The following is an 11,922-nucleotide window of genomic DNA, read 5'->3' as shown; positions in this document are numbered from 1 at the left end:
ATACGACTATTGATTCGCATCAAAATGGCTTATAATTTGTTTAAGGCTCTAAAGTGTAGGTTTAAGACTGATCATGTTAGTTATAACATAACTGCAAACGGATGGTGTTTGATTAAGCGCACGCCCAAAGCATTGGAGGTGTTGAAAGAGATGGTGGAGAGGGTATTTTAGAGCTGCTCAGATTAAGGAAGCTTGGGAGTTCCTTTTGCAAATGAAGGGGAGGATATGCGGGGTTGATGTTGTCACTTATACTAACTACCATGGTTCATGGCTTTTGATTAAGCGCAAGCCAAAGGCATTGGAGTTCTTTTTGCAAATAGAGTTGGACCTCCTCGACCCTTGATCTCAATCACAATAAGAAAACCAAATCATCGTCAATACTTCTTATTGTTTTCCTGCATAAACATATGGTCAAGACAAGTTTTGAATCTATATCACAATCAAACATCTTCCCAAGTAGCAGAATTACTTGAAAAGTGGTAGAAATCTATCCAATGATTATGAACAAAAAAAAAAAAAAAAGAGGAACCTGCAAAGCTTCAGAATAGCTATTAAAATTTGGAAGCACCTGTAAACAAAATAACAAAGATCGCTAGCCTGCAGGAGCATATGATGAACAGGACTTGGCAAAAGTTGTGGGAAATGATGGGCAGAATTGAAATGGATCAGTCCTTGACATCAGTTACACCTTCTGCAGAAATCTGAAACCGTGCATCAGCTTCAGCCAAACAAGGAGAGCTTATTACTTTACATATGCGCTCTTCTCCTCTTCCTTTACGCAGTGCAAGCCTGTCATAAGCATGAAATGAAATAGGCATATACATTTAGCAACATTCAAACAATGAGCCACACTTTTCCTTTGGGGAGAAGGTTGTGAAGAATAAAGTTTCTTCTACAGACCTTGTCGTGGAAGCATGAGCCATAATGTTACCACCAATAGGCTTGATTTGAGGCCCAGCGAAAATTGCAGAACCATCCACTTGTGCAACTACTTGGTTTGTGATGACGACAGCCACTCCAAACTACAACCCACGGAATACACAAGGAAAATGTTAATGAATAACAACTGCCAAAGATCCAAGTGTGATTATCAGTTGAATGATTCTAAGTTCCTAAAAGCCCTAACCCTTGAAATATTCAACTAGAAGAACCAAGAAGGTTTCTCTACATGATAGGTTGTTGGTAAGAGTTACCTCATCTGCTAACTTCTGAAGGCTCCGGAGAAACTTTGCAAGATGCATTTGCCGTGCTGAAAGTTCCCCCCTTCCAGAGAAATCCGTTCTGTACAGAGCAGTAGCACTGTCTACAATCATAAGCGCAAACCTATAGAAGCAAATCCATTGAACAATTAGCCTTCCCTGCAACTCAAAAGTGTATAGAAGCGACCTAGGACAACTCCAATAAGCTGTGGAGGCACGTAAGTAAAGATTCTTTGTTAGTGGATTTGTTGTGAACAAATAGTGACAACCCAGAATTGAAGTAATGGTTGTTCAGTGTTTTTAAAATTCCAGTATAAAACATATTTAACTGCCAAACCACTGACAACTTGTAAGGGAGGTTTGTCTTTCACCAAGCAAGTTTTGCCATGAGAAGCCCCTAAGTGGATATGTCTCAATAACAAAAGACAAATTAGATGAAATTATAGGGAATTTTCTTGACTTTTGTCGATAGTGACAACATGGAACAAGTGATTCATTGGTACAATCAAAGCCAAAATACAGTACGACACCTGGTTTCTACCATCATTGAAGCAGCTTCAAGCAAAAGCCTAGACTGATGATCAGTGTTATATGCTCTAGCATAGGCCACATTCTCCAAGACATCAGCACCATTTAGTCCAAACCTGCGGCATTCAAAACCATCAGCTTTTAATGGATCACACCGCAGAGCAGCATATTTATCTAAAGGTAGCTGCATGACACCTGTCTGCTATCTGCAAGAGTCTCTGTGGCCTGAATGTACCTTCTGCATCGATGTACATTGCTTTTCCTTCGCCGCCTCCTTGATCTAATGGAAGCTGAAATGTCATAGTGCACAACAAGTTTGCAATTGACATCAAAGGTAAGAGATGGCAGTTGCATCTCTACAAAGATAGAAACTTTAAAATCCAATCAACTCAATATAAAGTTTGTTGGAAACAGAAGGTCGTACAAATGCAGGTAAATTCTAGTTTCGCTTAGTCAAGTGGAGAAGAAGAGATGCGACTACTTTCTAATGAAAAGCAAAAATGCAAATGTGCGATAAGATGAAAAAAGGAAACCTCTTACTTGGCAAGTGACGCAGAGTGTGTGACACAATTGAGTCTTTCCAGAGCGGAACTCACCATAGATCTCAGTAATAGATCCTGTCTCAATTCCTCCTGTCATAAGCTAGCCATGTCAAGTTATAAAAATGCAATGTCGCTGAGGAGACTTAATGCTTGCGAGCAAAATTAGCAGTCTCTATCTCCCTCCCTCTCTCTCTCTCTCTCTCTCCTGTTTTTGTGTTTCTTGCTCACTTCTCTTAACTTCTTAAGAAAGGGTTTCAGAATAAATTAAAACCTCAGACGTTACTGAATGACTGACCTTCCAAGACCTTGTCAAGCTCTCTTGATCCAGAGGTTATTTGAATGATTTCAAGCCTTTGGGCATGGAGTTGGGTAGCACTAGTAAAACCCAAAGGCACTAACTTGGAAGCTGTTATTAAAAGAGGCAAATCAAAGCAAACCAAACATCATGATCTCAACTTACATATCGCAAACGATAGCGAATGCACACATTAAGATGATGGAAAATCGGGGGGAGGATGTAAATGGGGTGGCATGGACATGCCTGCTTCGATGATCTTGTCAACTTTGGCATCGCTGATTCCTTTGATTTGCAGGAGATCTTTCCTGGGAGAGTAAACAACAGATTCAACAGTGCAGAGACCCGCATCTTTAAGCTTCTTAATATCAATGGAAGCAATGCCAGACGCCTTGAGTTGAAGATCCAGAAACCAATATTAACAACAACAAAAATTGAGAATTTCAGGACAGAGATCAGAACAACCCCATGGGTCAGTCAAAACAAAATATGGATTTAATTGGTGGTTTGAAAAATTGGGTTTGTCAATCAAATAAACCCATTTCAATCGGAAATAGACCCAACACCACTCGAATCATATGACAAAAGAGAAAGACGTGGAATCAAGAAGCACAAAAACATTCTACAGGGAATCGCACTAAAAATAAAAACCCCCCAATTTTTTTTTAGATGAATTAGAAAAAAAAAAAAAAAAAAAAAAAAAAAAATACCCTTTTTTGTGTGTGACAAGTACGAAGAATAAATCATCCTAAGAAGAAAGCACAAAATTTGGGGCGTGCCCATGATTCGTGGTGCAACATCGGAATGGAAAACAAAGAGATATGTGAGGTTGGTAAAACCTGTAGCTGTTCGACAGGGAAAGGGCCATGATGTATCTCTTCCACTTCTTCTTGTTGATCTTGTGCCATCTTCTGGTTCCTTTGCTGCTCCATTGTCACTTCCCCTAGACACGACCACTCAGAGGGAGAGACAGAGAGTTCTATAGCAATAAGGGCAATGGCACAAAAAAAAAAATCTGAGCTATTAACAATGGCAATTGTTTGGTGAAGTAATGGATGGGATTGGAGGGAAATGGTACTTTGAAACGGGTTTAGTGGGCGCCAAAAGTATTAAGGCTTTCTGAGAAAGCTTCCGGCGTTCCAAATTAACTCTTTGGGCCATGTATCAGCCCAAGTGGAATAAAATATACAGTGATAAAAGGCCAAAGTGAGTGCTTTCAGGTCCAGCTGATTCTTTTTTATTATTATTATTATTCAAAATGAGGACGGAGAAAAAGGAAATTACAACACAAGCAAACACACAAAAAAAAAAGAAAAAAAAAAAAGAAAGACAATCCAAACAACAACTCCTAAATGACCATAAATCAGTGCGGAAAACCAAAAACTAAGAAATCAATGAAAATAAGTCAAATAAATAACTCAATCAATTTTGAGAACATTAGCGACAACAAAGGGCTTTAGTAAAGGTAAATCAAAGGGCTTTAACAGAGGCACAAACTTCGAAATGTCTCTCAACTCCTCTTGAAATGGTACAAACCTCAAAAAATCCACCAACTATTTTCTAAGGGATAAAAATCTCAAAAAGTCCCTCAAAGGTGCAGCCGAATCATGTGCACCGCTTGATAAACAACTTCACTCTCCTCTTCTTCTTCTTTTCACTTCTTCAAAAAAAAAAAAAAAAAAAAACAACTTCAAAACATTCAATTTTTTTTTTTTAAAACTTTTTATATCATATTAATTATTTTTTATTACTATTCAACAAATAAAAAAAAAAAACTTTTTCACATTTCCATACAAATTTTTTTTTTTTTTTTTACTTTAAATCACATCAATCGAAAGCCTTTCGTCTTCTTGGTCTCATCATCTCACTACATCCCCCTTCGGTGTTTTTGGTATATGAGTTTTTACTTCATGCATGGAAGTTTACCTCACCTTTCTCGGTTGATCTTTTACCTAGGGACTGACTGCTTTTTTCTGTATCGTCTTTGGTTTTGGTTGATAAAATCCTTGATAATGGGCCCGTGGAATATCAAAGGGGCTCTTTTGGTTGTCAAGCCATGGCCTCCAGAACTATCTATTGAAGAAGTTAACTTTTCAACCTGTGTTTTTTGGGTGCAAGTCCATGGCCTACCCCTACAAAACTTAACTGCTGTTAATGCTATCAAAATTGGCAAGTTTATTGGAGATGTCAAAAATGTTGAGAACGGTGATAATTCAGGGATTATTGCTTTTCATCATCTCCGTATTATGATTGAGGTTAATGTTGTGCAACCTTTGATTCCGGGCTTCTTTCTACCGCGTGAAGGTTTAGCTCCCATTTGGATTAAATTCCAATATGAGCGTTTGGCTGACTACTGTGTTCTCTGTGGTTTAATTGGACATCGGAGAAATTTCTGCCCAAGACCAGGTCCTCCAGATTAACAAGCGATTTATACCCACACTCTCAGAGGTTATGTCTACCCGGGTAATCGTTTTCCTAAACCTCCGGCTCAAGTTCCAGCAACTTTTCCGGCCTCTTCGTTGCTTTGCACAGAGTCAATGGGTATGTTATTCCACTTTCCTATGGATGTTGTTCGTGGTGGTCGGCCTTCTCCATCTTTGCTTCTTGAATCAGCACCTCTGGCGAAGCCTGTAGCAGGATCTCCCTCTAGTTTGTCCGTACGTTCATGGGTTGCATGATCCCCATGCTGCCACGTCTCACCATCCTTCGGCTGACAGGTGTAAGGGCAAGGATAATATATTTTGCCAGCAGGATATTCTGGATCTGGGTATTGCGGGTTAGCCCAACTCTCTTCCTCCTGAGTTTCCATCGGGTTTTGGACCTCATATATTGACCCATTCCTCCATGGGTCCAACTATTATTGGGCTTATTATACATGAACCTACAGACCAACATAGTTACTCGGGCCATTTGCAGCTTGCCCAGCAACTTACGGGTGTTATGGGTCACTCTTCCTCTAGGCTCACTCTTTTTGGACCATCACCCATCCACTTTTATCAGGGGTTTACTTCTACTGGTTTAACTACAGACACCGAGCATCTGCCTCTTAATCCTTCTCCCTTGGCTGGTCAATCCCATGTAAGTTTCTCACCAACTTCCACTTCTTTCCCTGTTAGCAATTACATGCCTAATTCTGTTTCACTTGAACAACCATCACCACCAACACATGCTTTTCATTCGGCCACTACTACACATCCCATTTATGCTCCACCCCAAATATACAGAAACCCAATCATCTCACTGCCTCATTCCCCTTTCCAAATACGCAGTAGCCAACCCACTTACCCGAGCTACCTGAATGCACCTATTTCACATCATTTACCAACCCGCACCTTTAGGTCATCTACCCGACACCATCCATACCGAAGGAAGGGTTCTATTTCGGCTGTTCGTGGTGTTTCACATACTAAGGAGGTCTACCCCTTGCCTCTCTCGGAGTTGAGTCAGATTACTAGGCATAAAAGAGTGGCTGTTTCGGAAGCCTCATAACTTTTCTCTAGTCCTTCCAAAAGGCATGCCCTTTCCAGCAACATCCAGGAGAGAATGTTGCTTGCTGCCCACTCCCTCACGGCAATGAAGAATGCTCCTCCAGCTTCTCATACCTCAGTTCTGCAAAGGGTTTCCACTTCACTGGATTTGGCACCTTTCACTGTGACACATTCTTCTTATGCAGATTACTCTCCCATTACCCTTGTTGATTCTTTGGGATTAACTACTGCACCGATGTCTCCAACTCCTGCAAGGAAGGTGTACAAGGCTGCTAAAAAATCTAGAAGTGTTAAACAAATTATCTTGAGGGATTTTGGTTCTTTTGCAGGGGCTACAACCTCTGCACCTTTAGAGGCGGCTGACTTGGCCATGCCCCCTCCTGAATTATGATAGCTTTATCTTGGAATTGTAGAAGTTTGGCCTAAGTCTCTACAATTCGCAGTCTTAGAGCTCTTATCAGAAAACATAACCCTGAAACGAAGACTACTCCTTTTGTTTCAACCCCTATTTTGCATCAACTGGGGTTCACTTCTATGCTACATGCACCTCTTTTTGGTTCTAAGGGAGGTCTTTTGCTTGTTTGGAAAACAGATGTTAATATTGTCAGTTGCCATGTTTTTTGTAATATTATTTGTGTTTGGTACTATTCGGATGATCCTATTATTGAATGTTTGCTTACCTTTGTGTATGGTCCTCCTTACAAGAATATCTGCAAAAAAATTTGGAATGCTATGGATAATTTTGAGATTTCTTATAATGACCCGTGGGTTTGCATTGGGGATTTTAATGCTATCACATCGCTTGATGATAAATTAGGGGTAGACCTTTTGATTATTTCTCCTATAATATTTACTCTGATTTTATGAATGATTGATTTGGGTTTCAATGGTAATCCTTTCACATGGTCTAATCACAGGCAAGGCTATAGTTTAATTAAGGAACAACTTGATATGGGTATTGCTAATAGTAACTGGATTCATTATTTTCTATCTTATTTTGTAACTCACCTTCCAGCTCATAGTTTAGATCATTGCCCGCTTCTTTTGAATACTTGTATCCCGGTTCCCTATTTTCCTAGACCTTTTATGTTTGAGGAATAGGGATCCTATCTGCGGTATTGTTATTGAAGAACTATGGTCCCCTTTTATTGCTGGTTCGCCTTCTTATTGTTTGACAAAAAAGCTCAAACTAACAAAGGCGGCTATTAAATTATGGAACAAGCACTATTTTGGAAATATCAAATCTAAATTGGATAAAACTCTATCTCTGCTTGATAAGATTCAACAGGCTCCTCATTCAAATTCTAACTTAGCTATAGAGCTTCATCTTCAAGCTTTATTGGATGAATATCTTCTTCAAAATGAGTCTCTTTGGAAGACTAAATCTAGGGAGTTATGGCTTATTGTCACTAATCTTAACACAAGATTCTTCCATACTAGTACTCTTATTTGTCGTCGACGAAGTTCTATTTCTCTTCTTCAGACCCCAAATGGGGGGTGGATCACTGATCGTGCTGATATTGGTAATTCTTATGTCAACAATTTTTAAGACTCTGTTTACTTCTACTAATCCATTTTTTTTTCTCAATAATTACTAGACCTTTTTAATCCAATCATTTCAGAGCTTGACAATAATCTTCTTTGTGCTATTCCTACTGAAGTTGAGATTTATGATTCGCTTATCAGTTTGGGTAAGGAATAAGCTTCGGGTCCTGGTGGCTTCACAGCATTATTCTATGTCAAATATTGGGACTGAATCAAAAGCACGGTTCTGTTGGCTATTGGTAATTTTTTTGATTTTTATTCAACTGCTTAGAGAACAGAACCATACATTTATTGCTTTGATTCCTAAGCTTTTGAGGGCTTCTGCGGTTCAGCACTTCCGATCTATTAGTCTCTGTAACATTATTTACATGATTATCTTAAAGCTGTTGGCTAATCGACTAAAGCCTCTTTTATCCAAAATTATTTATCCTTTTCAAACTGCTTTTGTGTCAGGTCGTTATATTCAAGATAACTCTATCCTCTCCCATGAGATGCTTCACTCTCTTAAGAATAAACAAGGAAATGATGGTTTTATGGCTGTTAATATTGATATGGAGAAAGCTTTTGATAAAATGGAGTGGGACTTTCTTCTGATTATTATGGAGAAATTGGGTTTTCACCCAAAATATATCAACTGGATTCGGATTTGCTTATCTACATCTTCCTTCTCAGTCTTGTTAAACGGTTCTCCCTTTGGTCTCTTCAGGCCTTCTCGGGGTTTACGCCAAGGTGACCCTATTTCGCCCTTTCCTTTTATTTTGGGTACTGAAGTTATTTCAAGGCTCATGCACCAGAGTTTACAAGGTTACAAGATTTCTCGGGGTTGTCCTCCATTAAATCACATTATCTTTGCGGATGATTTGGTCATTTTCACTCATGCCACCTCTCTAGAAGTAGGTATTATAAAGGACTGTTTATCCAAATACAATCTTTGGTCAGGCCAGTCGGTAAATGTAGATAAATCTAATATTCTTTTTAGCTCTAATATCACTGCATCTACCAAAGCTAGTATTTTGGATATTTTACCTTATACAGAGATTCCTATTTCTGCGAAGAATTTGGGCCTCCCCATGTTCTTTGGTAGGTTAAAACAGTCTTCGTTTTTTGATATTCTACAAAAAGTGCAAGGAAAAATAGAATGATGGAGATCTAAAACCCTTTCCCAAGCTGGAAAATCGGTTTTACTTAAAGTGGTGGCTTCTTCTATCCCTTCCTATGCTATGAGTTTTTTTATGTTCCCAGACATTCTTTGTCATCGCCTTGACAATGCTTTTAGGAATTTTTTATGGGGTTTCTCTAATGGTAAATCTCATAATCTTACTCTTAAATCTTGGAGTTCGATTTGTTTGCCTAAAGATCAAGGTGGCTCGGGTTTCCGCTTAATGAAAAATATAAATGTCTCGCTTATTGCTAAACTTGGCTGGAAACTTCTTTCCAATCATTATGCACTTTGGATATCACTCTTCAAGGAGAAATATATTAAGTATAGAAACGCTTTTCTCTTGCCCTTTAAGCTCTGAATCTTTTATTTGAAATGGTATCAAATCTGTGGTTTCTTTGCTTAAATTGGGTTTTTGCTATTCCCCTTGTGCTTCTAGTTCTCTGGATATTTGGTTATCTCCTTGGATACCAACTTTACCTAATTTTCAACCTATTCCACGTGTTTCAAGACTGATCATGGAGCATCCCTTGGCGATCTTGGATCTAATCAACCCTATTACTTTGAATTGGAATGTCTCACTTCTAACCTTTATCTTTGATTCATCTACTGTGACAGAAATCCTAAAGATAAAGATTAGAGCTCTCTCCGATGCTTTTCTTTGGATAGGTTCTGCATTTGGTGTTTTCACTACTAAAACGGCACATCATTTATTTACTTCAAGCTGGCCTCTTCCAATTTCACTGGTTTCATCAGTCAGTTGGAAAGGTTCGTGGAAACTTAAGCTTAATCATAGACTGAAGCTGTTCCTCTGGAAAATGGTTTGGAAAATTGTTCCTACAAAGGATCGTATTTCAAAGTCCATATTTTCCTCTCAATTGGATACTTCTTGCTCTCTTTGTTCCCATACAACGGATTCCTTGATTCATCTATTTTTCTCCTGCCCTATTGCTCGGGTTATTTGGAGAAATTCTTTATGGCCTATGGACATTACTGCTATGCGTATCTCTGATATTTCTGATTGGTTAAATATTATGCTTCATCCAGGGACTATTGGTATTCCTTCTGAAGACACTAATCTTTTCAAATTTTTGCTATGATGGCTTGTGATAATATCTGGCGATCTCGCAACAAAGCTCATTATGATGGTTGGATTCCTAATGCTTTATCTTTATCTGCGGCTGTTAATCAAACCTCTCGGATTCATTTTTCAGCATGGGCAAATAAATCTGTGCCTGTTCACCAGGTTTAGATAAGGTCGGATTCTCATTGCTTTAAGATCAATTATGATACAACTATCAGAAGCACCTTTTCAGCACAGGTAGCTGTCTGTAGTGATTCTTCTCAAACTTTTTCAAAGATTAGTCCACCTTGCACCCCTTTGTATGGAGAAGCTTCTGTAGCTTTATTACCCGCCCAACTCTGTTTATATTTGCGATTGTCTCATGTCACTTTTGAGGGTGATTCTCTCACAGTTAATCTCGCTATCAATAGTCCGACGATCACACAAGATTGGCGTATCTCGTCAATTATTTCGGATTTTTTTGCTACCATCCCTACCGCTACTAGCTGGTCAGCTAGTAATATCAACCGAAGTGCTAACTTTGTGCCCACAATGTGGTAAATTGAGCCGCGACTAGATTTTCCTCTAACTGCAATTCCACATCGTCTTGTCTTTTTAGTTCTTCATCCATTCCTCCCTGTTTCGGAATTGTTTTCTCTTTTTCTTTTAGGGTTCTTTGATGTTGTTTGGTTTTTTTCTCTGTTGTAATTAAAAAAAAAAAAAAAAGAAAAAAAAAAAAAAAGAAAAAAGAAAAAAAAGTTACCCCTCAAAAATATTTACCAAACTGAGACATCTTGGTTTGTGGTCCAAAGAGCTGCTTTGGAACTGTTGAGCTCAATCGACCTACCTTAATAATTCAAAAAGAAAAAAAAATAGATACGCAAAGAAAAGTTATAATATAACAAGAAATTAAAGAATCCTAAAAGAAGCTGAAATGAAAAAAAGTAAAATAAAAATGGATGAATATAAAGAGGCCCAGTGACATGACACTCATCCGTCCGCTCATTGAGTGGCCGAAATGTTGCAATGTAAGTGGATGCAAGAGCTCTCAATCATCTATTATCAATTAAAAACCTATCGGAGTTATGACAGTTATCACAGCGTCACGGTCACCGTCCGACAACTAATTACCCCATCTTCATTATCATCATTATTAGAATTAAATAGCACGTTACTTTGTCTAAAGATTGATTAAGGATTTGGAAGATTGATTGGACGTGCATGTGTTCATTGGTAGCGTCATATATAATTGATAATATGGATTGTGATCACCTATTCTAAACCTACAGGCACTTGGGTTGCACTCGGCCCTGTCCTAAATGTCCATGCATGCCACAAATCAACTCTCAAAATGATCAGTCTTGCTAATTGTAGGCTATATCATATTTTATAGAATATGAGAAGATCGACGCGGAGGGGGAGCGAGCCTCCTGCATGCTGAATAATTAATGTGCTATTTAGCAGTACATGTTCAATTATGTTGAGTTTAATCTTACGTACGTACATTATTATTGTATAATAGTTATGAATAATAGTTGTCTTAACTAATTAATGGACCCCCATCACACACAACTACCAATATTATTATATTAGATTAGGGCTTGACTCACTATAACAGACCCCAATTAATAACGTACACTTCGCCTACTATTAGGGCTTGACTCGTTACACCTCACCTCTAGCTGTTGCAGAGTCGACTTATCTAATATATATCACCGATCAACATCACCATCACAAGCCCACCGACACTGTACGTAATTTCAATTCTCCCCCGCCAATGTAATTCAATGTAGACTTACCTACAGATCGAGTGCTTTATGCATGAGTCTGTATGTTACTTGCAGAAATCAATGAATTAATGCTAAGCCAAACGCCCGGAACTTGCAAAAAGCTAGTACGCCTTTTTTTTACACATAATTGTGAAATCAATACTTATATCCATCAAAAGTTTAAACGCATAAAATTTAATACTCCTTTCCACGTAAACAACGTGTACGTGGACTGTGGGATAAAAAAAAAAGAAGAAGATTATTTTAATTAAAATGAAAAATAAATTGTAGAGTCCAACTCAAAACATTTAAGTTCATTTACTAAAAAAAAAAA

At 38.4% G+C, this 11,922-nt stretch overlaps 2 protein-coding genes across 2 annotated transcripts; one reads left to right on the top strand and one right to left on the bottom strand.

Moving 5' to 3' along the window:
- Positions 1-408: 408 nt before the first annotated feature.
- Positions 409-3,624, bottom strand: LOC133857815 (DNA repair protein RAD51 homolog). Its single transcript, XM_062293167.1, has 9 exons — positions 3,404-3,624; positions 2,811-2,955; positions 2,565-2,675; positions 2,268-2,359; positions 1,923-2,017; positions 1,730-1,843; positions 1,194-1,323; positions 901-1,022; positions 409-789 (listed from the first exon to the last, which is right to left on the bottom strand). Exons 1-9 carry the CDS (start codon positions 3,494-3,496, stop codon positions 666-668), a joined length of 1,026 nt encoding a protein of 341 aa, XP_062149151.1. The 5' UTR covers positions 3,497-3,624; the 3' UTR covers positions 409-665.
- A 952-nt stretch (positions 3,625-4,576) lies between these two features.
- LOC133857427 (uncharacterized protein At4g02000-like) lies at positions 4,577-4,984 on the top strand. Its single transcript, XM_062292694.1, has one exon. It carries the CDS (start codon positions 4,577-4,579, stop codon positions 4,982-4,984), a length of 408 nt encoding a protein of 135 aa, XP_062148678.1.
- The last annotated feature ends 6,938 nt before the right edge of the window (positions 4,985-11,922 follow it).

The sequence above is a fragment of the Alnus glutinosa genome, chromosome 14 (assembly GCF_958979055.1).
Source record: "Alnus glutinosa chromosome 14, dhAlnGlut1.1, whole genome shotgun sequence".
NCBI classification, from domain to species: domain Eukaryota; kingdom Viridiplantae; phylum Streptophyta; class Magnoliopsida; order Fagales; family Betulaceae; genus Alnus; species Alnus glutinosa.
Note: the sequence above shows the minus strand (reverse complement) of the source record. Positions and strands in the feature narration are given on the sequence as shown.